This window comes from Juglans regia, chromosome 12 (assembly GCF_001411555.2).
Source record: "Juglans regia cultivar Chandler chromosome 12, Walnut 2.0, whole genome shotgun sequence".
NCBI classification, from domain to species: domain Eukaryota; kingdom Viridiplantae; phylum Streptophyta; class Magnoliopsida; order Fagales; family Juglandaceae; genus Juglans; species Juglans regia.
The window spans coordinates 14,748,425-14,772,007 of NC_049912.1; the positions used below are offsets into that span (position 1 = coordinate 14,748,425).

A 23,583-nucleotide genomic window follows, 5' to 3' on the forward strand; every position below is an offset into this window, starting at 1 on the left:
ACATAAACAATAAATGTTTGAACATTATGTTGATGACGTTGCTATGTAGGTCAAGCCATGTTTCCTAGAATTTACTCGGAAAAGATCTCACCAATAATTTCATTCACATTCAAACACAGAAATGAACGTTTGAATATCAAGGCCTTATATAGGAAATGAAATGAAAATGAAGTCCGAAGCTCCAAGAACGCTCCAAGAATGGCTTTCTCCTTGAAAGTTTTTTCTTGCTTCGTTTGACGCACGTAATGGCTGCTGCTGCTATCAACGGAGGTCGGCGTCCCTTCGTGGATCTAGTATCGGTGGTTCCTCAACCTCTTCCAGATATGTTTGTGGCTTTTCGTCTGCCGAAGTCTAAGGATGGAGAAATTTTTTTCCAGTTCTCTAAGGAAGAAGTTCAACGTTCTGCCGAGCCTTTTCGGTATTCGATCGTATTGAAGTTTTTGAGAAACAGACCATCATTGGATGCCATTCGGGCCTTCATTCATAAGCGATGGAATCTTGATGGAGTTCCAGTCGTCTCCAATATGCGGCATCCTCGGAATGTTTTTATTCGAATGGTTTCAGAAGAAGATTGCAATAAGGCTCTGTCTCGTGAAGTCAATGATATCGATGGAATTCCTTACCGTCCATTCCACTGGACTCCAGAATCTAAAGAAGAAGAAGAACCTTCGCTTGTTCCGGTGTGGATTGTACTTCCAGGTTTGCCTCCGAATTACTATCATGAATCTTTCCTTAAAATTCTTACAGCACCTATTGGTAGATTTATTAGAAGTGATAACTCTACTCGTTGTGTTACTCGGACTGATGGTGCTCGTATCTGTGTTGAAATGGATGTTGCTAAGAAACCGTTACTTTCTTTTTGGATTGGAATGCCTAGTTTGGAAACTAGCAGAAAGCAAGAAATTGTTTATGAAACGTTGCCAGCGTTCTGTTCTAAATGCCATATACAGGGACATAATTTAAAGACTTGCCGTGCTGGGCAAAAAAATGTAGGAAGTAATGTGTGGGTTCAGCAAAAAGATCCGTCGTGGAGGAGCCGACGGATAAGAATAATATTCCAGTTCTTGAAACTACTAATATTCCAGTTCTTGAAAATACAGAGGTTGAGTCAAAAGAATCAGCTAAGGAGGATCGGGTGTTAGTTGTTCAAGCGGATAATCTTGATCATGCGGAGTTGGAATCGGAAAAGTATCCAGAGGATGAACTTGAGATTCCGGAACGTGCGGAAGAGATGATTCCAAGAATTATGAACGATCATTTGGATTGTGCGAACCGTTTGAGGGAAACAGAATTAGAAACAGATATGAGGGAGGGGGAGTTTATTCCTAGTTCTGCAGAAAAAGATGTTTATGATGGACCTGCGGAAGAGGTATGTCTGGAAGATGGGTCGATGTCTGATCCAGAGCCTGAGAAATGTGTGGAAGTTTTTTTGCAGGAGAAGGAATATCACTCGGCTGCCGAAGATGAAGTTGTTAAGCGTAAATATCAAAAGAGGCAGTTTGAGAAGATCCGTAGTTCTAGGCGGGTGATCACTAGAACACAAAAGTTTTCTCAATGATTGGATCAATTTTAGTTTGGAATGTAAGAGGTTTAGGTACCTCTAAGAGACGATTACAAAAAATGCTGTCTAAATATAAGCCAAAATTGATAGTGTTGCTGGAACCTTTTCAGAGTGTGGTTAAAATCCATAGTTTCATGCGGTTATTGAAATTTGATGAGGCGATATCAAATGAGACTGATGGTGGTAAAATCTGGGTGTTTTGGAAAAATGAATTGGATGTGCAGGTGGTTCGCATGAGTTCGCAGTTTGTGTCATTATGCATTACCGAAGGAAGTAATCATTTCTTGGGTAATTTTATTTATGCAAAGTGTAATAGGCTTGAACGACAACTGCTTTGGGAGGAGTTGAATTCGGACAGAATGGGTGTGGAGCCATGTTTGTTTGCTGGGGATTTCAATGTAATTTGGTCGGATATTGAGAGATGTGGTGGGCGTCTGAGGAATAGAGTTGCAATTGATGAGTTTAATAGATGGATTCATCAGGGTGGGTTGTTGGAAATGAATTCACAAGGTGGTAAGTTTACATGGTGTAATGGTCAGCAAGGATTATCTAGAGCTTGGGCAAAGCTGGATAGAGTTTTACTTGATGCAAATTTTCTATCTCTTTTTTCGACTGCTCATTGTTTGTATCTTCCTAGGACTACATCGGACCATTGTCCTATGGTAATAGAATTTTTAAGTGATCCTTTCTCTTATGGTCCACCTCCATTTCGTTTTCAGCAAATGTGTGTTGAGCATCCGGATTTTATGACTCTTGTTCAAAAGGTTTGGTCTGAATCGGTTATAGGTTCGGGGCTGTTTAAATTAGCTACGAAACTTAAAAAACTTAAGGTGGCGTTGCGTGTATGGAACAAGAGTGTATTTGGGAGAACTAATACTCAGATTGCTATTCTTGAAGATAAGATTGAGAATCTGGAAAATTTGTTGCAGAGAGGTTGGGATGATGATATTGAAAGGGAATTAGTAAGGAGTTCTAATGAGTTGTCTTCTTGGAGGCTTAGGGAGGATATTAGATTGGCACAAATGGCTAAAATTAAGTGGAGAATGGATGGTGATAGGAATACAAAATTTTTTCATGTGTGGTTATCTAATAAAAAGCATAGGAAAATTCATCAGTTAAGAACCTCGAATGGGTTGGCGTTTAATTCTCCGGAAGCAATTCATCTTGGAGTTGTTGATTATTTTTCTGATTTTCTTCAAAGATCTAATCCGGTTAGGGAGGTGCCTGATTTATCTAGTTTAATTTCGTCGGTTATTAATGATGAGGATTGTGTCCGGCTTTGTGGGATCCCTTCGTTGGTTGAAGTGAAAGAGGCTCTATCAACTATTCCTATTAATAGTTCTCCGAGTCCAGATGGTTTTGGCGCGAGTTTTTTTATGAGTTGCTGGGAGGTGGTTAAAGTGGACGTTTTAGAAGCCATTTCAGAATTTTTTCTATCAAAACGCCTTCCGAGATTTTATTCGGCTTCTTATATTGTGCTTATCCCGAAGGTAGATGTGCCGTCGGGGTTTGATAAATTTAGGCCAATTAGCCTTTGTTCAGTTTTCTATAAAATTTGTTCAAAAATTATTGTGAATCGCATGACAAGTTTCCTTCTCAAAATGATTTCTCTTGAACAAGGTGCGTTTATACCTGGGCGAAGTATTTTTGAGAATATTAGTCTTACCCAGGAAATGGTTCACTCTCTGAAGCGGACGTCACATGGTGGTAATATTATGATTAAAGTTGATATGGCTAAAGCATATGATCGGGTGGAGTGGCATTTTTTGCTTGAGGTTTTGAGGTGTTTTGGCTTTCCTTCTTCCTTTTGTGCTCTGATTAGTGCTTGTATTTCGAATGTGTGGTATTCTGTAATGCTTAATGGTACGACGAAAGGTTTCTTTCAAGGGAGGCGGGGTTTGCGCCAAGGGGATCCTCTCTCGCCTTACCTTTTTATTATTCTTCAAGAAGTGCTTTCTAGACTTTTGAAACAAAGCTTTGATGGGAACAAGATTGGGAAATTTTCCCAAGCTAGAGGTACTCCTCATATTTCTCATCTTATGTATGCTGATGATATTGTTATTTTTCTGATTGGGGGTAAGAAATCGGTTAAGGAACTGTTGGTGGTTTTTGAAAAATATGAAAAATGGACAGGTCAGCAAATTAGTAAAGAAAAGACGGCTATATTTTATTCTCCTAAAATTTCGTTAGCAAGAAAGAGAGATCTTAAAAGGCTGACAGGGTTCTCTGAAGGTTTGTTTCCTTTTAAATACCTTGGGGTTCCGATTGTATTAGGGCATCTTAAGCATGAGCATCTAGAGGAGATGATTAACAAAGTCTGGAATAAAATCAGTGGTTGGAAAATGAAATTATTATCTGCGGGTGGGAGCTTAATTTTACTTCGTCATGTGCTGTCTAGTATGGCTTTACATATTTTTGCAGTTTTACAGGTTCCTCATTCTATTATTAAAATTTTAAATCGAACTGTTGAGCACTTTTTTTTGGGGTGAGATTAATGGTAAAGGAAAAAAAAATGGGTGGCTTGGGAGAATATTTGTAAGCCAATAGAGGAGGGTGGTCTTGGTTTGCGGAATTTGGGGGATATTCAAAGAGCGTTGCATATGAGGTTTGCTTGGAATCTTTTGAAAGGAGAATCTTTGTGGGCTAGTTTCTTTAAAGGAAAATATGTGGGTAATTCGAGTTGGTGTCTTATTGATATGAGAAAAGGTACGAGGTTTTGGAAAATGATTGTCAAAAGTATTCCGAGTGTTTTTAATAATGCTAAATGGAGAGTTCGAGATGGTAATATTTTATTTTGGTATGATAAATGGAGAGACGAGGGTCCTCTAATTGATGAGTTACAGATAGTGGGTAATCCGATGTTGCAAGTTAAAGAGTGTAAGTTGTCCAATAGTTGGGATGTGGAGTTTTTGAGTACGTTAGTTGGTCAGGATAAGGTGGAGAGTATTATTGAGGCTATGGCTGGGTGTAAGGGAGGATCTGATGTATTGATCTGGATGAAGAATGACAGTGGGAACTTTTCGACTAAATCCGCTTGGGATTATATTCGGGTTCAAGGATCTAGTATGGAGTGGCATCCTTGGGTATGGCATAAATTACTTCCACTTAAAGTTTCGGTTTTAATGTGGAAGGTGTGGTTCATGGCATTAAGTGTTGATGATCGTCTTCGGCGCATTGGGATCCAGATAGTTTCTCGTTGTGATTGTTGTGATGAAGGTAATTATGAAGATCAAGATCATGTGTTACTTACAGGGGAATTTGCATCGGCTCTATGGCATTTCTATGGATCTATTTTTGGTATTCCTATTGGTCGTACTTGGAGGGAGACGGTGCAAATTTGGTTTCGAAGGCATCTTTTCATTCTCAACTGAGAATAATAGTGGGGATTTTACCGTCTATTATTACTTGGCATCTTTGGACTAGACGTTGTGCTGCGCGTATGGTGGGAAGATTCCAGTCTATTTTTTCGGTTCGGCTTTCTATTAGTAGATGGATAGGAGTTGTAGTTCGAGATATGAAAAATGTTAGTAATTGTTCCAGACATGATTTACAGGTTTTACAGTCATTGAATATTCCTGTTTTGATTCCTATTAGAAAACATTTACAACCTGTGGCTTGGCAAAAGCCAGCTCATGGGTGGTAAATTGAATACAGATGGGAGTAGGCTGGGTAATCCTGGTTGTTCAGGGGTGGGCAGTATCATTAGGAATGATCGTGGTCTTATGGTTTATGCTTTTAATTCTTCTATTCGTATCGGTACAAGTAATAGAGCGGAGTTGTTAGCTGTTCTTCAGGGGCTCAAAGCATGTAAGGATTTGGGGATTAATTTTGTGGAAATTGAATTAGATTCGCAAGTGGTGATTTCGTGGTGGCATAAGAGAAGGTGTGGTGTGTGGTATTTAGAAGATTTTTGGGAAGATACGTTGGCTCTCATGGATTCTATGGTGTGCGTTGTTCGTCATGTTTATAGAGAGGGAAATAAAGTTGCGGATTGGTTGGCTCGGAGTAGTGCATTGGGTCTTAATTCAGAGTGGAGATTTGTTAGGGAGGTGCCTAGGGTGCTTCGTTGTTTAATCTGTTTGGATATTTTGGGTTTGCCTTCTTTACGTTATCGTTAGTGTCTTTTTCTTGTGTAATGTTTGTCTGTTTTCGTAGGTTTGTAATTTTGTTTTGTAATTTTGACATCTGGTAATATTGTTTGTAATACTAGGTGTCGGTCTGTAACCACGGTATTCCTCCGCCACAGGTGAGGGTTATTAATAAAATTTTGGACGGGGTCACTCATGGACAGGTGGCTTCGGCTCTTCTATAAAAAAAAAAAAAAAAAATTGAATATCAAGGCCTCATGTTCGAACGTTAAGTTATACACGTGCTAACGTGAATGAACTTAGGACCCAGGATAATGTCTAACAATTAGTATAGCATATATACTAGTACATAGTGTTATTAGTATAGTATATATTATTAGCTTATAATATATTAGTATATAATATTAGTTGTTAATTATACTTTATTAATATATTAACAAGACTGGACTAGTATAGTATATATACTAGTACATAGTGTATAAGTAGAGTATATTATAATATATATATATAGTATAATATATATATATATATATTATAGTATAGATAATATAATATATATGATAGTAATCTAAAGTATAATGTATATATTATATAGTTTGCTAACGGATATAGTAATATATAGTATAGGCCACCAATTATAAGTAATAGAAACATGATGTTTAAAATCCCTAGGCGAAAAACTGTTAACATGATCTCCTCTAATCTTATTTATTTGTAAATCTATATTTTTAAATTTATTTTCAATATTACTAATTTCAGAATTAGATGATACTAGTGAGTCTGTCTTACTTAATACATTAATATGAGGTTGTTTTGAGGTAGATGTGGTATTAGCAATATTTAATTTTTCTAATTTATTAGAGATTTGTTCTAATAAATCATTTTTATTTTTTGAAAAAATAGTTTTTAGATGAGATGAGATTTCAAGGGGAACAAATAAAGGGATTTCTTTTGCTTCTTTAATAGTAGGATTAACATGAGATATTTGGACTTCAATTCTTTCTAATTGTTTACTCATGGTTTTTAGATATAAATTGGTATAATTGTTTTGTTGAATTATATTATCAGTGTTTTTACTTTCTATTGTATTATTATACTTTTTTATTGGTGAAGCCAATATTTGAGTATTTCTTTGATTAAACTTGATGACTTCAAAAGGGGATATTCTTCATAAACGACTTGATTATTTTCTTCTTTAATCCATTGATTTGTAGTCCTGTTTATGGTTGATAATTGGTTTGATTTATAGATTTCAAACTTTGTAAAGAAATGTATATTAATTTGTATTCTTTCTAGATACTCGTAATATTTTTGTTGAATATAATTTCTTTCTATTTTTTTAAAGGTCAAGAAAACTACTAATCTTATGTGACTATTTCCTTCTTTCTTATAATCTTGTTTGAGATTTTCTTTATTAATCTTAAATTATTCTTTATTCAGGGTGTATATTTGGGTATTATCTCCAATTACTTGTGAATATGTTGGAAAGAATGTACATTTTCAGGATTATGAGAGGTGAATACCTTATCTGGATGATGAACAATATATATTGGTGTATCAATAATATTTCTGAAAATAATTTCCTGAATCTGTGTATCTAGATTCTGGGATTTGGTGTCAAAATTTTGAGATTTATTCCAATAAATTGATGTAAGAACAGATCTGGGTGTATGATAACTAGAAGGTTCTGAAGAATAATAATGTGATAAAAATCTTTTAAAAAGTTGAAAAGCAATTTAGACTGTTCTATCCATTTTTTTTATCTATATATTTAAGTTCATCTTAAGAATTATTTTCTATCTTAGGTAATGGAGTAATGTTCTCTAATTGCCATTCGTCAGGGAGAGTTATTTGATTCCAATTAATTTATTTATGAATTTGTAAACTAGAGTTTTGTGTACTAGATTGTAATAATAATGTATATCTTTTTGGACTAGTAATAAGAACTTGTGGTTTTAATGTTATTTTCATCAGTTTATAATAGATCCTATATACTACTGTTAAAGGATGTGATCCTTTCATCATATGATAACCATTTGTTTTAATGCTTAATGTTAAGGCATGTAAGATACTAGTATCAAATAATGAAAAAGAATAATTGGGATAACAATTAAAATAAACTGGACCTTGGAACAAGCTTGATTCTACCATGCCAAGTAATGAATCATGAAAATTATAGTGTCTTCCATCCTTTAGACAGAGTAATACTGAGGTGTTTAATCCATTTCTAGTGAGTGGTTTTATAGCTACTTGTACTAACCCAATATCTATGAAAGAATATTTCTATTATTTGTGATGTTTGATAGCTTCCTTTATTAATAGTTATAATGATTCATAATTGTTATTTAAGCTAATGGTTTTTTCTATCGTTTTAAGAGTATAATTTGTAAGAAATAATAATTTAGAATAAAAAGTATAATGTTTGTATATTTGATTTTTTGGAACATTAGGAATTGTCAAATCTTGTAAATTTCTTTTTATATCTATTATATTATAATCTTCTTGGTTGATGTTATCAGGTTCTATGAGGATATTAGTAGTGGATTCATTAGGTTTAAATAAAGAATTCATTGAAACATGTTTTTAAAGCAAAGATTTCCTATATTTAAAGATAAATAAGTAGATTTAGAACTTGAGGGAACACCACCGGGACAACCCTTAAAGCTCTTCAGCATAAATGGGCTGACCAACGGGTTTTTCATGGCTTACCAACACAAGCTTCCCAATATACTTCATTTTCTTTTTCTATAGGTTATCTTTGTTAAAGATATGTATCAATGACTTTTTTTTATTTTTTATAAAGCAAGGATACTCAAATGGTTTCTTACACTTTGTAACAACTCGATCCTAAGATTATGATATAAGATAAGTTTTATGTATTTTTATATATTTTATTATTATTATTGTTATTATCAAATTTTACATTTATTATTTTGTTATTTATATTATTGGGTTAGGTGAAATATTTTATGGCACCCAAGCCCTTGAAGTCAGGAATCAGTTTCCACGTTAGGCTCTTGCCATTTTCATGCTCATGCATGTCTCTTTTCCTCTAGGTCTCCTCTTGACTCATCATATATATATATATATATGTATACGCGGCAGCTCTACTGCATGAAGAAACCTCACGCCACAAACCAAGAACTATTTTCAAGCCTTTACCCAGCCACGCAATTTCGTAGCATCAGCGCTGCTCCTCCCCTTGCAGCAACACCACCATCACCCACGTTCCTCCGCGGTGACTCCATGCTGCTCAGAACACTCCGATGCCACCACCAGCCACCTTAGAAGACACCGGACCATCCCCAGCCGCGAAGACACGCTGCAGCAGCCACGGACATGATGGCCGAAGCCTCTGTTTCGCTTCAACGGTAGCCACCTAGAGGGAAGTCGAACCACCAACCAGCCACCACAGAAACCGCCGACCAGCTCTCTCCCGTGGCACCTACTCCTTTTCCGACCGCCGCCAGCCTCTCCTTTCTGTTGTTTCGGTAGTTTTCGATTTACAGAACACCAACATACACACACTCTCTCTCTCTCTCTCTCTCTCTCTCTCTCTCTCTCTCTCTCTCTCTCTCGGTGTCGCACCACCACAGAGTAGTCACTAGTTGCGCCGCCGTGACCCCCGCTTGTCGCCTGAACCATCGCGCAGCCCATCTCCGTCGCATACCCTCTCTCGGTGAGCCCCTGTATCTCTCGCATGGTTTTTGTTTCGTTGCTCTGTCCGTGTGTTTCAGCTTTTTAGTTTTTAAGGAAACTCTGTTTCACAACGGGCCATTTTGGGTTGGGCTTAATTCAAGTGGACTTATGTATTTTGGGCCAGGTTGTAATTTTACAGATTCTAGTGATCTTTAAATAAACTTATATTTTAAATTGAGTTTGTTCTTATATTTTATTTCAGCAACAGTTTTAGTAATTTCTATTGGACTTAATATTTTTAAAGGTTAGTTTTTAATTAAATAAATATAATAGTTAAAGATTCATTTTATAAGAAAGTGTTTAAAGAATTGGAAATACATTTTAAAGTATACTTTTAAGTCTAATATTTTAGTTAATATTTCTTTTATCAATTTAGCAAGATTTTAATAAAATTACTATGTTAAGAATTTAATGGAATTTATTAGATTTCTTATAAGAGTTAAAAATTACGTTGAGAAATGAAACTTATTTTAAGAATTGAAGTTTTATGAGGTATTTAAAATATAGCCCAAGTATTCTTCTAAATTATAATATGTTATTAGTAGTTGAGTAATTTAAATACTAAGATTTATTGATTATAGTGTTAAACAAAAGATTTATTTGACTATCTTTTAGATTGTGAATTTGATTAAGTCGGATATTAGTACATGTTGTTCCTAGACAGATTTAGTGATAGTTAATATTATGTATAGGTGTCGAGCTACGAAGTGAGATTCAAGAAGAAACGTAGCGAGGTAAGTAATTTGATCATAAATTAGGATCGTCACAGTTAGCCTATATGTATGTATTATTCAAGCCAGTTTATTGACAGCCATTATTTATGAATCGCTTATGTCATATGCAAACATGTCATCCAGCATAGCATACGATCATGTCATTCCGCATCATGTTTCAGATTTAGAAATTATAATTATGTATGTATTATGTCATGCATCTCATGTGTATAAGACACGTAAGCCATCTTAAATTCAAGTGTAAGATAAGATCAGATCAGTTAATAAGATGGTCATTCAGATGCATGGTACTAATGCAGTTCAGTTTCAGGGTGGTGTGCAAGCCACGAACTCAGTCGTGGTCCACCATAGTATGCTAGAATACTATCAGCGGTTCCCCTTGCTGCAGCGGGATGTGGGGCCGGTGCACAACCTTGCACACAGGGTTAAGTGTGTTGGCCAGTCAGATCAGTTAGTTAAGTCAGATAAATCAGTCATACATAGCATAAGCATTAACATGAACAATCATAATTTTTTAAGCTCAGCATGAAAGTTCTTATGAAAATCTTATGTTTATTACGTTTACGTTGTGATAGATTTCTTACTGAGTCATCGACTCATTTTAGTTTGTTTTCATGTTTTTAACCACCCAGGTGAAGATGATGATTATGAACAGGCATGCCAGGAGTAGTTTATTGACACCCAGGTTAAAATGATCTTTTCATTCCTCTATTGCAGCTTGTCTACTTTGAGATATATGATATTTAGTTATTATTAATGTATAGTCTTATCTCATTAATTGTTGTTTTCTCTTAAGATCTTTTATATTATTCATCATATTTTCTAATTCAAATCTTAAATTATAATCTAGACATTTTAAATCATAAAGATCACGATAACTAACACTATAAGTGTAACAGCCCGTTAGAAATTCATTGGTGGAATTTCTATTGACTTTAGGAATCTCGTGAAAATTCATAAGTTTTTACGAATCGACCAATCGCTTAGGTTTTAGTCTGTCATTATGATCAGTGTTATCAATCACTATGGTGCTAGATTTATGATTTTATTTATTTGAGATAGTTAGAAGTGTCAGAATGAGTTATGGTCTATGCCATTAGACTCAGTGTTTTATTTAGGATTTTATGGTGCAATAACTTATTTTCATAATTTCGGACGAAATGTCCGTTGGAAATTGTGAAATTATTTTTAGGGGCACTTCGGGGTTGAATTTCGGTGAACAATTTTCACTATAGGTTAATATGAATATTTAGAATTTTTTAGTACTAAGTTTATTATGTTTTTTTTAGAGTGAATAGTAACCTCGATAAGCGCATCCATTGCAGTGTTTTCAAAATTATAGTGTGGAATGTCCAAATTAGGTTAGAGAAGTTTTATTTGGACACTTGGCAAGATCTTAGCCACACATAGTAAATGGTATTAGACACTTGGCACAAAGAAGAACCATTAGATAGATTTGTGATGGAATCAAGGTGTGGGATCATGCCACCTAAGCAAAGCTGTGTTTCATCTGTTCAACCAAATTGTGTCAGACCAAAGAGGGTTTCAACCCTAGCAAAACCCTAAATGGTTGGAATCCAATTGAAACCCCAAAAGCTTGGTTGAAACCAAAACCCGAAATGGTTTTTCCAAACCCTAAAGTTGGCCTCCAAATCTTTTTTAATCTGATTTCTAGCATTGTGTTTAATCACTTGATTAAATCACTTTCACATGCTATTAATTAATCAAATCCTTGTTATGACATCATTATTCAACCTTTTAAACCTTGGGAATTTGATTGGGCCAAGAAAAATTGGTTTTGGGCTTGATAGCATCTCAAACCCTAACCAAACCCCCTTTAAACCCCAAATTGAAGCCCTCTTGGTGGGGCCCACCAAGGCCTACAAAATTGGCCACCTTGGCATAGCTTCTTGGAGAAGTTTCCTCCCCCACATGGCAGACCATCCACTGCCATTGGCTGCACCCAATAGTGCCTTGATGTGAAGGAGAAATCCACTCCATCAACCTCCATCTTTCACAGCTGCTGCAAGCAGTCTCTGCCCCTCACTATTCTCCACTTTATGTCACATAGCCATCTCCAATCAAGGGTCATTCCAGCCCAAAACTTCCCCCTCCCGGAGTCTATAGTCGTGCAAGGCATTTTTCATTCCATTTTATCACTTCTTTTCCCCCGTTCTTAGAGAAAAACCCAAAAGAGCTCTCTCAGGCAGATTTTTGGGACATTTTGCGTGGCCATTTATGACCCATTGTAAGTATTTTTGCACGATGATTCCTTCACATAAGTTGTTCATCTTTGAGTCTAGTTTTCGTGGATATCTTATTAGTCTCATTCCATACTTATTTTATCGGTCAAAAGTATTTTTAACCATAGAAAGGTCATTCTGGGCGTGAAACTGGAGAGTATGTTATGTTTTGGAAGTTTTGACCAAGCTAATGGACATATCTTGGTCCGAAAATTTTATGGAGTGTTGTTAACATGTGTTTGTGAATTTTCATTGAGTTTTTGTTGCATGAATAAAGCTTTTGATGATAGATTTTCTTAGAGTTAGAAACTTGAAAACTGGAAGTGGAAAAACAGTTTCTGTTTTGTGAAAGTTTGAATATTTCGTGGTTTAATCTTATTCCAAAGGCTTTGATATTTTTATATGATGATCCTAAGCCTCTTATATACATTTTAGGATGTTATTTCGAAGATTTTAAGTATTAGTTTTAAAGATATGATTTTCTATGCAAGAGGATTTCGGTTAGGCCTAAACTTTGATGTTTTTGAGTTAGATCCATGTTTTATTAAATTTTAGCCATGTAATTTTAAGTTTGATGGTTGGATCTTCTTTAGGACACATTTTTAAACCATGTGATGTGTTAGTTTGAAGATCACATTTCTTTAAGCCATGAATCAAGAGATTGATCAAAGTTAGTTGGGAAAAACAGTTTCTGTTTTGGACTAAGTTTAAAACCAAAAACTCCAAGTGTTGTTTTGTGATTTTTGGTGAGTTTGGTTTGATGATTTAAAGCATGTTTGATCTTATGATGATGTTATGAATATGTTAGAAGTAAGATTTGATTTTTTGGAATTCTTGGAGATGTTTTTATTAAGGTCAAAACTTGTGATTTAAGGTTTACTTTTTGTTAAAAAGTTTGGTGTTGATGATTAACTTTTTTTAATGGATATTTTAAGTGTATTTTTAAACTTAGGATAGGAAGATCCTTGTTGCAAAATTTTGGTTTAATCATGGGTTTTGAATATGGAAGAAATTACAACCAAAATCAAGAGAAATGGTCTATGTAAGTTTCGGCCATAGTGAGTTTTTCATAGTTGTGATTGGTTTTAAATTTTTCTAAGTTGATATTTGAGTTTGGGCAAAATTTACATGAGGAATGTAAATTTTGGTAATTTTTGGAATTAGGATGTCAAATCCTTAAGTTAGATGTAAAATGGTCATTTGCCCACATGTAGAGGATAAAATGGTAATTTTACTCTAAGTTGTCTCTTTTCACATTTCTAATTATTAATAATTAATTTCTAACTTTTAGAATACCCTCTTACAGTTCCTCGTGTCTCGCGCTTTATTCTAGTAGAACGTGACGATCGAGGTAAGTTAGCTTTTAACTTACTATCAGTTTAATATGTATGAGTGATAAGTAAGGGAACTAAATTGTATGTATGCATGTTATCATATGTGCCATGCCAAGTCATTACATATTTATCTGTTGCACAGAATTTATTCTGTCATGAATTATTCATCTGTTACATAATATATTCTGTCACATATTCCTATACATTACAAGTATGTCATGCTAAGTTAAGTATGCCATCTGTTACATATATTTCATGTCATGTAATATTCACTGTCACATGTTAAGAAATGTTGTCTGTTATATGGTATGTCATATTACGAAATGTTGCATGTTACATGTATGCCATGTTATGAAATGTACACTGTTACATTTATGTCTTGAAGTATGTCATGTCTGTCATCTTACGTTCATGTCACGTTATGCTACGTCAGGACTTTTGTCTTTTATGTCACGTTCACGTTCATGTTACGTCACGTTACAAAATGTCATGTATGCCAGTTAAGTTATTCATGTCAATCACGACCCTAAGCGCTAGGATGGGGTAATATCCTAATGGAACTCCTTTGTTCACGCTGGAGTGTCTAAATAGGTGTGAAATTCCCTGGGTTGACGAAGTACAGTCAACAGGTTGCGAATGGGGCCTAATTAGCTGGTCACCGGAGCGCGCCAGACACTAACGTCGATGGTGCCACACATTATGTTACATGTGTCCACAGCAAGTGTGGTACAAACAAATAAGTCATGGGGCCACAACAACTGTGGAGCATGAAGTATGGGGCCACAACAACTGTGGAGCATACACTACGTGAGACACAGCAATTGTGACACGTAGAATACGTGGGGCTACAACAACTGTGGAGTACGTATTAACGCACTCACAGCTGGTATAGAAACCTGTGATGTGATGCGGTAATCGACAGGGACACATGGCTCAAAGGGACCTGTGTAGAACTCATACGATCACTTTAATGATTAAGTCTATTGAATAAGATTTCAAGTTCATGTATTTCACGTTCAAGCCATGTTTCAAGTTCACGTTATGTTATGTTCAAGTTTACGTTCACGCAATCATGGTAATCCCATGAGACAAGAATATGTTTCACGTTTATGTTATGTTATGTTCACGTTTACGTTATGTTCCAAGTTCACATTTATGTTATGTCATGCTCATATTCATGTTCAAATTATGCATGTTCACGTTCATGTTATGCTTCAAGTCCATGTTATATTTTAAGTTCACGTTCATGCTATATTTCAAGTCCATGTTATGTTTCAAGTCACGTACATGCTATGCTTCAGTTTCAGTTTAAGTTATGCCAGTTATGTTATGTTGTATGTCAAGTTATGCTATGATTACTTATGATTTGATTATGCATTCATACTTTTAGTGTCATGCATGCATCATTAACCTGTGTGGAAGTTTTCTATTAACTTGCTGAGATTTGTAATCAAATCTCACTGTGGTAGTCCCAACTATCATTCCCCCCGAATGGTAGATTTTGTTATAGGATCTGAAGGAGAACCGGGAATCGACCAACTGGAAACGGTTGACTAAGCGACGGTGCGACGTAGATGGTAGTACAGTAGTTACCTCAAATTACTACTTGTATTTGTGGAGTTCAATCTCCAGCACTCTTTTGATCAAAACCATATGGACTATTGTTGTGATCTTAGTTATTTAACATGTCATTAAGTATGAAGTATATTTTAAGTATTTGGGATATTTCAATTTGGTGCATAGTATTGCTAAAGAAAGAAAGAAATTTATTATCCGCTGCGAATATTGCATAATGCTAGATGCATGTTAGGAACATTGCATCTTATATGTCATGAACGGGGGCAAGTAACCTTATGTTGCATGTCCCGATGCTTCAGATGTCTATCCGATCCCAAGCGGAATCTGGGGGCGTCACAATAAGCATAATAATAATCCATCATAAAATATAACAAAATAACAAAATAATATAAATATAATAGCCAATGGCTCACGTATCCCAAGTATATATATATTAATAATAATTATAGGCGCTATAACCAGCCATTTGCATAATAGATTTTGGAGAGTAAGTAAGACAGACTAGAAAGTTTGGACGAGAGAAGAGAAGGCTTCAGATGAGAGATTCTAAATGTCCTTCCTTCTTTACAGACTCCTTTATATAGACACTAGAACAGTCCAGAACAATAATTCTAATAATACATGCTTATCTTCTTTCGTCAATTATTAACACGTGAAGGTGAACATACAAAGTCATTTGTCGTTTTCCTGGACATTAATCTTAGGCAGTGACAATAATTTGATATGAACAGTGTAGACAATAATTTGAGATGAATAGTATAGACAAAGTTCTTTGTCTTTACTCTTTTGAAGAGAATATTTTTGACGACTTCCATCTGCTATGCTGACTAAAAGTATTAATAATTTTCTGGAATTACATAATCTGAGGATCATAATTTGCTAATCCCATATCGAATAGGTCTTGAGAATCCATCAGATGTACTGGATGGTAGGGTGAGTAGTCTTGAGAAGGAGATGCCAAATTGCACTTAGAAGGAGAGATCTGTTGAAAAGGAGAGGCCTATTGGACTAGTGATAATGCAGGTTGTTGTAATTGAGATAATCTGACTGGATGTTATACATCTTCTTCATCATCGCTATCTAAGACTTGTGACATTGCTTCAACTAATTTTTTCAAATCTTTCTTACTTGTAATTGATACTAATTGTGCCTAAAATCTACTCCACTGGACCAGAATTTCTGGACCTTTGGTAATTTTTGGAAACATTTTTAAGACATGATCATAATTGTATTTTTTCTACCATTTGATAGAGACTTGGTGAGCTAAAAATATAATATTTTTGAGAGGGATGAGGTTTGATAACATATTCTCATTTCATAATCCAATTTAATTTTGTTTTGAGGAAGAAAAGAAGATGTGGTGGACAATACTTTATGGAGATTGGATAATCATTTTGCGATGAAAAAATCTGAAAGCATTCTTAGAGAGGGAGATGAGGGAGAATATGTTCGAGTCCATAATAATCTCATCATAGTAAAAACCATTTTGGGAGTGTTTTGATTTCTTGTAATTTGTCAAAGTGAAGGAACCACAAATGACCTAAATTCTTGTTTTGTTTTAAAAATACTTTTGTCCATACATGCTAGTAATTATAATAATCATAAAACGACAGATAATAAGGATGAAAAAACTTTCTTGTTAAATAGGAATTTTTTCCCATTGTTCCAAAGTGAGAACCTGTTTAATGGTAACTTTATGAAAGACAATAATCGGATATGCAGGTGGAGAAAGTTGAGTTTGAAAGGAATAAGAGATCTCAGAGAGAATAATTGAATTTGTGTCTACTAATATGAATTCATAAAAATGTTGGATTTTCTTAATGTTTTGTGAGACATAATGCTAATCTGACAAAAGAAATGCATCAAATAATTTTTGAGAATCAGACAAGTGTTGAATTTCAGACTTGATGGGGAAGACTGGTTGCTAGTGAGATTTAATGATAATAGAAGATGTAGAAGACTGAGATAATAATGGAGGATTAACAATTTGAGAATGAGAAGAGGAAGGAGGGGAAACAACTTTGAAATATGTTGGTAATTTTGGAGAAGTTAATGGTGAGAATGAATTGTAAGATGATCTAATATTTTATGGTAATGTCCTCAATACTGTATATGGTCTTGAAGTTGCAGAAGGACAAGGTGAAGGATAGGAGGATATGGTGGCCGTGCATAAGAATATTTAGACTTTACATTTGACTTTGAAGATGACATGATTTTCTCTGTAAAAATTCTCAGGATAGAAAAGCATGAAGAGAATTAGATTCTCCTTTAATATGTTCAATATCAAAATAAAAAATACTTAATATAGCTTGCCCTCCAGCAAATATTTGTTTAGCATATAGGTTTTTCACATCTTTAATCAAAACTTCCTTAGCTGATTTACAATGTATTCTAAATAAAAACTTTTGATTCAACAATTCATCCTAAAATTTAGAAATGCATAATACAATACTTAAATTTTTTTTAATAGTATTATAATTCTTTTGGGCAGGATTTCAACATCCTGAATGGAATCGAACAATCTGTTCCGAATCAATTGATAATTTTTGTTTCATAATTCTTCTGTAACTAAGATCAGAGGCATCGATTTCAACAATTTTAAAAATATGGGGGGATGAGAGTGCTAAGCATGATAATTTTTTAACGTGAGCCTTAACTTGTTTTATAATATTTGTATATTTTTCTGCCCATGGAGGTGAATTCCTTTTTAATTTTTTAAATAGTAGTTTACATAATGGCCAAAATGATTGATAAAAATCTGCAACATAATTGAGACTTTCCAGAAATTTTTGTAGTTGTTGCTTATCTTTTTTTTCATCCGAGAGTTTATCAGCAAATTCTATCATTCCACTAATTGGTGTAATTGTTCCTTGATAGATATCATGTCTAAGAAATCTAATTTTGTTTTGAAATAATTTTATTTTTGGTGATGGAACAACTAATCCATTTTGTTTAATAATTTGAACAAAAGTATTTAAATGTTTTCAATGTTGTTCAATGGATGAGTAAAATATTAATACATCATCTATATAAATTATTGAAAAATGAGTGAAATGAGTAAATATTTCATTCGTAATATTTTGAAATTTACTATGAGTATTTTTTAACCCGAATGACATAACATTTCATTCATAATGTCCAAATGGAACTTTGAATACTATTTTATAACGGTCTTTTTCAACAATTTGGATTTGTCAAAATCCACTCTTCATGTCAAATTTTGAAAATAACATAGGATTATAAAGTCAAGATAATAAATCTTTTTTATTAGGAATAAGGTATCTAATCCATTGTAATACTTTATTTAACGGTTTATAATTAATGACTAGCCGATGGTCTCATCTTTCAAATTCTGCCTGTTTTTTAACATAAAAGGCAGCATAACTCCATGGTGACTTACTTTTCCTAATTAATCAGTTTTTTAATAAATCATTGATTTATTTTTACAAAATTCTAATAATTCATTATTCATTTGAATTAGTCTAGCTTTAGTTGGAATATTCTTTTCAAAAAATCCCTTTTCATAAGATAATTCAACTATATTTTGTTTTCTATTCCAAAAAGCATTAGACAGGTTAGAGCATACTTCTTTTTCAATTATAGTTTTAAAATTATCAATTTTTTGAGTTAGTAACAAATATTTTAGTTGTTATTGAATTCTTTTATATTTTAATTCTTGTTTCAAGAAGTTTATTTGTTTTTCCTTTCTTTTAATTCTGTTTTTTGTTAAAAAATTAATTTATTTGGTTAATGAAACTTTCTTTAAGGAGTTAATTTCTTTTGATACATGAGGAAATAAGAATTTAAATTAAATTTCTTGTCCAAGTATTTTAGTAGAAATTCATTCTTCTGTTGTAGGAAAATGATAAAGTAAGGCAATGAATGAATTTCCTAATATTATTTTGGTGTTAATATTTTTTACTTAAATAAATTTTGTTTGAAAAAAAATTTCATTATTAGAAATATGTTAATTAGATAATTTATAATTTATGTTTAATTTTGTTCCATTAGTTTGGGATAATGTCCCTTTTGTTTTTTCAAAATATTTAGAAGGTATTAATCCTTCTTATATACAATTTAAATATGCTCCTGTGTCTAATAGGGCAATTGTAGTAAAAGAAAATTCTTGATTAATAGAGACTATTACTTCAGTATACCATTTTTGAAAATTTATCCTATTAAGGATATTAATGAAATTGTCTGTTTTGTATTTTATAACTATTATTGAACAATCTCCTTGTTCTTTATTATGAGAATTATTTAGGTTTTTATATATTTTTAATAATATAATTTCTTGTAGTAATTGTTCATTTGAAACTTCTAGTTCAAGATTATATATTTTCAAATTTCTAATCTCTTGTTTTATTTCATTAATTTCTTATTGTAGATCTTGTATTGTAATATTTTGTTTTTTTGTTTTAAATCTTTCTACTATCTCTAAAAAATTATAAGTGCTAAAGAGGTTACGAAAGTGGTTTGATTGTTGAAAGTATCTTTTAGTTTTTCTAAGTAATATTTTCTTTCTTGTAGATCATTAATTTTGACTATTAATTCTAATATAATATTTTCTTGTTTTGAAAGTACATTAATGATTTTATTATAAATACAATTATTTTTGTCTAAACAATTGCAGACCTATACCTCATCTTCTTTGGATTTACTATCAAAAGATTGCTCCGAAAAACTTGATTATTTTAATTGATAAATTTATTCTTCTTCTGAAGGGCGTTACTCCTCTTCACTTGAATGTATTATAAAAATGCTTAATAATTTTCTTTTGATGTTTCAGATATATCTAATTCATTAATCTTTTGTTTGACTTTACAATTTGATTTATAAAGTCCAACTTTTCCACATTTATAACAAACAATTTATTTTTTTCTTTTTGTTAATCTTTTTCGGATCTTTTATTGGTTTATTATATCTGTTTATCTTTTGTCTTTTTATAAGGTTTTTTATATTTTCATTTTTTTTAAGAATAATTCTTATAAATTCTTTTTCCCTTTTTGTGTCTTCTTGAAGGACTAATAATGGAATATAGCAAAACTGTTTTCAAAGATACCTAATTCCTTTTTAGCAATTTTCTTTTCTTTATCCATCTGCTTTTTTAATCTTAAATCATTACGCATAATTAAACCAATTCTATTAATAGTAGTTATTATATTACCATATGTGAGATTAATATAATCAATAGTATCATCTGACTTTACTAATAATTCTCGTACTTTTTGAGCAAAGTAATATGAAGTCCGGTTATGAACTTTTCTTTTCAGTATGGTTGTTGACAGTCATTTTTTATCATAACTTTACTTAGAAATAATATAATATTATATAGTATATTGTTATATTATAATAATATAATATGCTAAATAATATATATTATTTAGTATTACTATATTAAAGTGTATATTACTAAATTAGATTATAAATAATATTCTTGATCCATAATATATTCACAATATATGACAACTATATTATCAATAATAATATATTATTAGATTATATAATATATAACAATTATTATATATTATATTATAAATTATATATTATTTAGTATAAATTATCAAAAATTTATTCTAGAAACGTTTGCACGTACAAATATAACGTTTGAATGTCTTGGGAATTAAGTGACGAATGTTCAAACATACAAATAGTAATGTTCAGATGGCTCTCTCGAGAATTAAGTGACGTTCGAATGTTAATGTTAGAATGTTCGAAAATCACGTGTATATAAGTTGCCGTCCAAACGCGAAATGACATTTCAGCAAAAACTAAAAAGCTCAAAACTGTCGCACTCCGTCTCTTCTCCATCGCCACCACACCACCGTCAAACGCTACCACAAACATCACAAAAGAGGCATGCATGCCTCTTTAACCCTTAGTATGTTTTTTTTTTTTTTTAATGTTTAATGAAGGTTTCGGTATGAACAGAAACCTATTGGTGGCCGAATTTTTATCTTGATTTTTCGGTCACCACGAGTTGCCAATAGCCAAATGGCTACCGTAGAAACCTTTCTTGAAGTGTATACTTCATTTCTACGGTGGCTTTTGGCCACTTTCATTGTGCTTGAGTTGTACGGTCGTTTAAACGTTACAGCTGTAAGTTCAAACGTTAGATCTTTCAAGTTCTTGAATGTTAAATAGGTTCGAATGTTAATCTTGTAACATGTGAGCGTTCTCTAGTATGTTTGAATGTAACGAAAGTACGTGCGAATGTGTATTTTACATTTAAACGTACGTTTGTAACGTTCGAACGTCAGATCGTTCATATTCTTGAATGTCACATGCATTTGAACGTTAGTCTTTTTACGTTCAAATGTTTATTTCACATTCGTTAAAATGTAAAACCTTTTCAATTCCAGAAAGGTCAGAAACATTCGAATAAATAGTTAATGTACATTTGAACGTCTTAACAAATACGTTCAAGAGCTTGCTCACGTTTGAATGTATTTGTTTTGTATGTTCGAATGTAGTAACTTTTTGTTTATTTTATTAATACTGTTCGAACATAGACCTGGTTTAGTTCAAATGTGTGTTTTCCAGCATCACGTTCGAACGTAACTCGTCTTACGTTGGAATGCTTAGCCTATAGGAAATTAACATGCGAACGTAAAGCCTAACACGTTCGAACGTAGAAGGATAATGTTCAAACGTATATTATTTTACATTCAAACGTTTTTCCTAAATAATTTAGATTACAGTACATAATATGCATCTATAGTACTAATGTTTTTTTTTTCTTTTTTTCTTTCAGGATATAGCTCATCTTTTGACTACTAGGAAACAGGGGAGGAAAGGAACTAGCCAGGGCACTACTCGGATCGGGGTTCGAATCGTTATGGTCGAGTGAGAAGTGCTGATCAAAGAGTTCAACGAGTTCAGATGGGAGCAGAAGAACCTCATAGACGTCTTCATTACAAGAGGCTGGAGCAGTATCTGCACATTAATTAATGGTTCGAGAGTTTTATATGGGGTTGTGCTCCATGCCTCAGGATGCATCCTCTCACACCGTGACTGTACGCGGTGTTCAGTTCGAGCTACTCGGGATCTGTCTCATAGCTGAGACATCTGTAGCAGTGGTAGGCACATCTACAGCAACTGCAGGCACATTTACATCAGTTGCAGGCACATCTGATGCAGATGTAGGCACTTCTACATTATCTACTGGCCCATTTGAGTCTAGGGCTAGAGATGTAGATAGGTCGAAGGTTGAGGGTACTGATCATGAGGCTGAGGATGATGACTGAGATGAGGATTTTTACATCCTCACTGGGAGAGACCGCACGCAGCTTGATAAGAAGAACTCTTTTAGCCAGATACAACTGCTGCCTTTTTTTCGCATGTTGCATCTTATTATTGTAACAAACCTAGATCCTATGGCACATAAGCCACATTCAGTCGAAATCGTGCACATCTCCTAGTACTAGTGGCATGTGGAAAGCCCATCGACTTGCCACTATTAATTTTTTAGAGGATCCGTTACAAGGCGAGTATCGTCTCTACAGATAACCTTCCATACGGAATCATCATCACCCGACTATTATTGGCCCAGAGAGTGCCACCCCAGGCGGAAGAGTGGCTGACAGAGCATATCAACCCCCTCGACATGACCATACATCGTCCGAGCATTGGATAGGGGAGGGGGCATGCTCAACGTCAGTATGGCCCTATAGCAAATCTTGTTCTTCTGACCTAGTCTGGGCCCGGTGTTTCTCTCCATATTGAGAGTATTAGTTAGACATAGCCTACAGGTACATCTGCAGGGGATGCATAACCTATTTGGATTGATGCTGTGATCTAAGATCTTACTGCACAAATCGACCGACAGATTGCGACTGTAGAGGAGACTGTTGCCGAGACTGCCCATCATGTAGATATTCTAAACGAGAAGGTCACAACATTGATTAAGGAGTTTTGCAGTACATGATTTGTGAACAACACGTTGATATGAATGTTGTTTACAAAATTTTATCATATTTTGTACTTAATTTTTATTATATGTAATAAATAATATTATATAATATATCTACTGCCTTTTGAATTTCAATTCTTAATCTTTTTTAATGTTAGCTTATCCAACTTTAATATTAAATCATTGCACTTCAATTCTCAGTCTTTTTTAATTTGAAATATCCAACTTTAATATTAAATCAATTAACGTTCGAACGTGAATCACTAACTTTCGAACTTTGGTGCCAAAAATTTACACGTTCGCATGTAAGTAGCCTCAAAGTTCGAATGTCTAGGGCTCGTTCGAACGTGAATTTGTATACGTTCGAATGTAATACAATTTATTGGCTGCCTTTAGTGATGGTTTCCTCAAACCGTCACAGAAAATATTTTTTG

The 23,583-nt window shown here is 33.7% G+C and overlaps 1 protein-coding gene across 1 annotated transcript; it reads left to right on the forward strand.

Annotated features, from left to right (window-relative positions):
- The first annotated feature begins 245 nt into the window (after positions 1-245).
- Positions 246-22,484, forward strand: LOC109020983. Its single transcript, XM_035683759.1, has 5 exons — positions 246-996; positions 1,101-1,525; positions 1,672-2,865; positions 21,992-22,078; positions 22,230-22,484. The coding sequence occupies exons 1-5, from the start codon at positions 246-248 to the stop codon at positions 22,482-22,484; spliced, it is 2,712 nt and encodes a 903-aa protein (XP_035539652.1).
- The last annotated feature ends 1,099 nt before the right edge of the window (positions 22,485-23,583 follow it).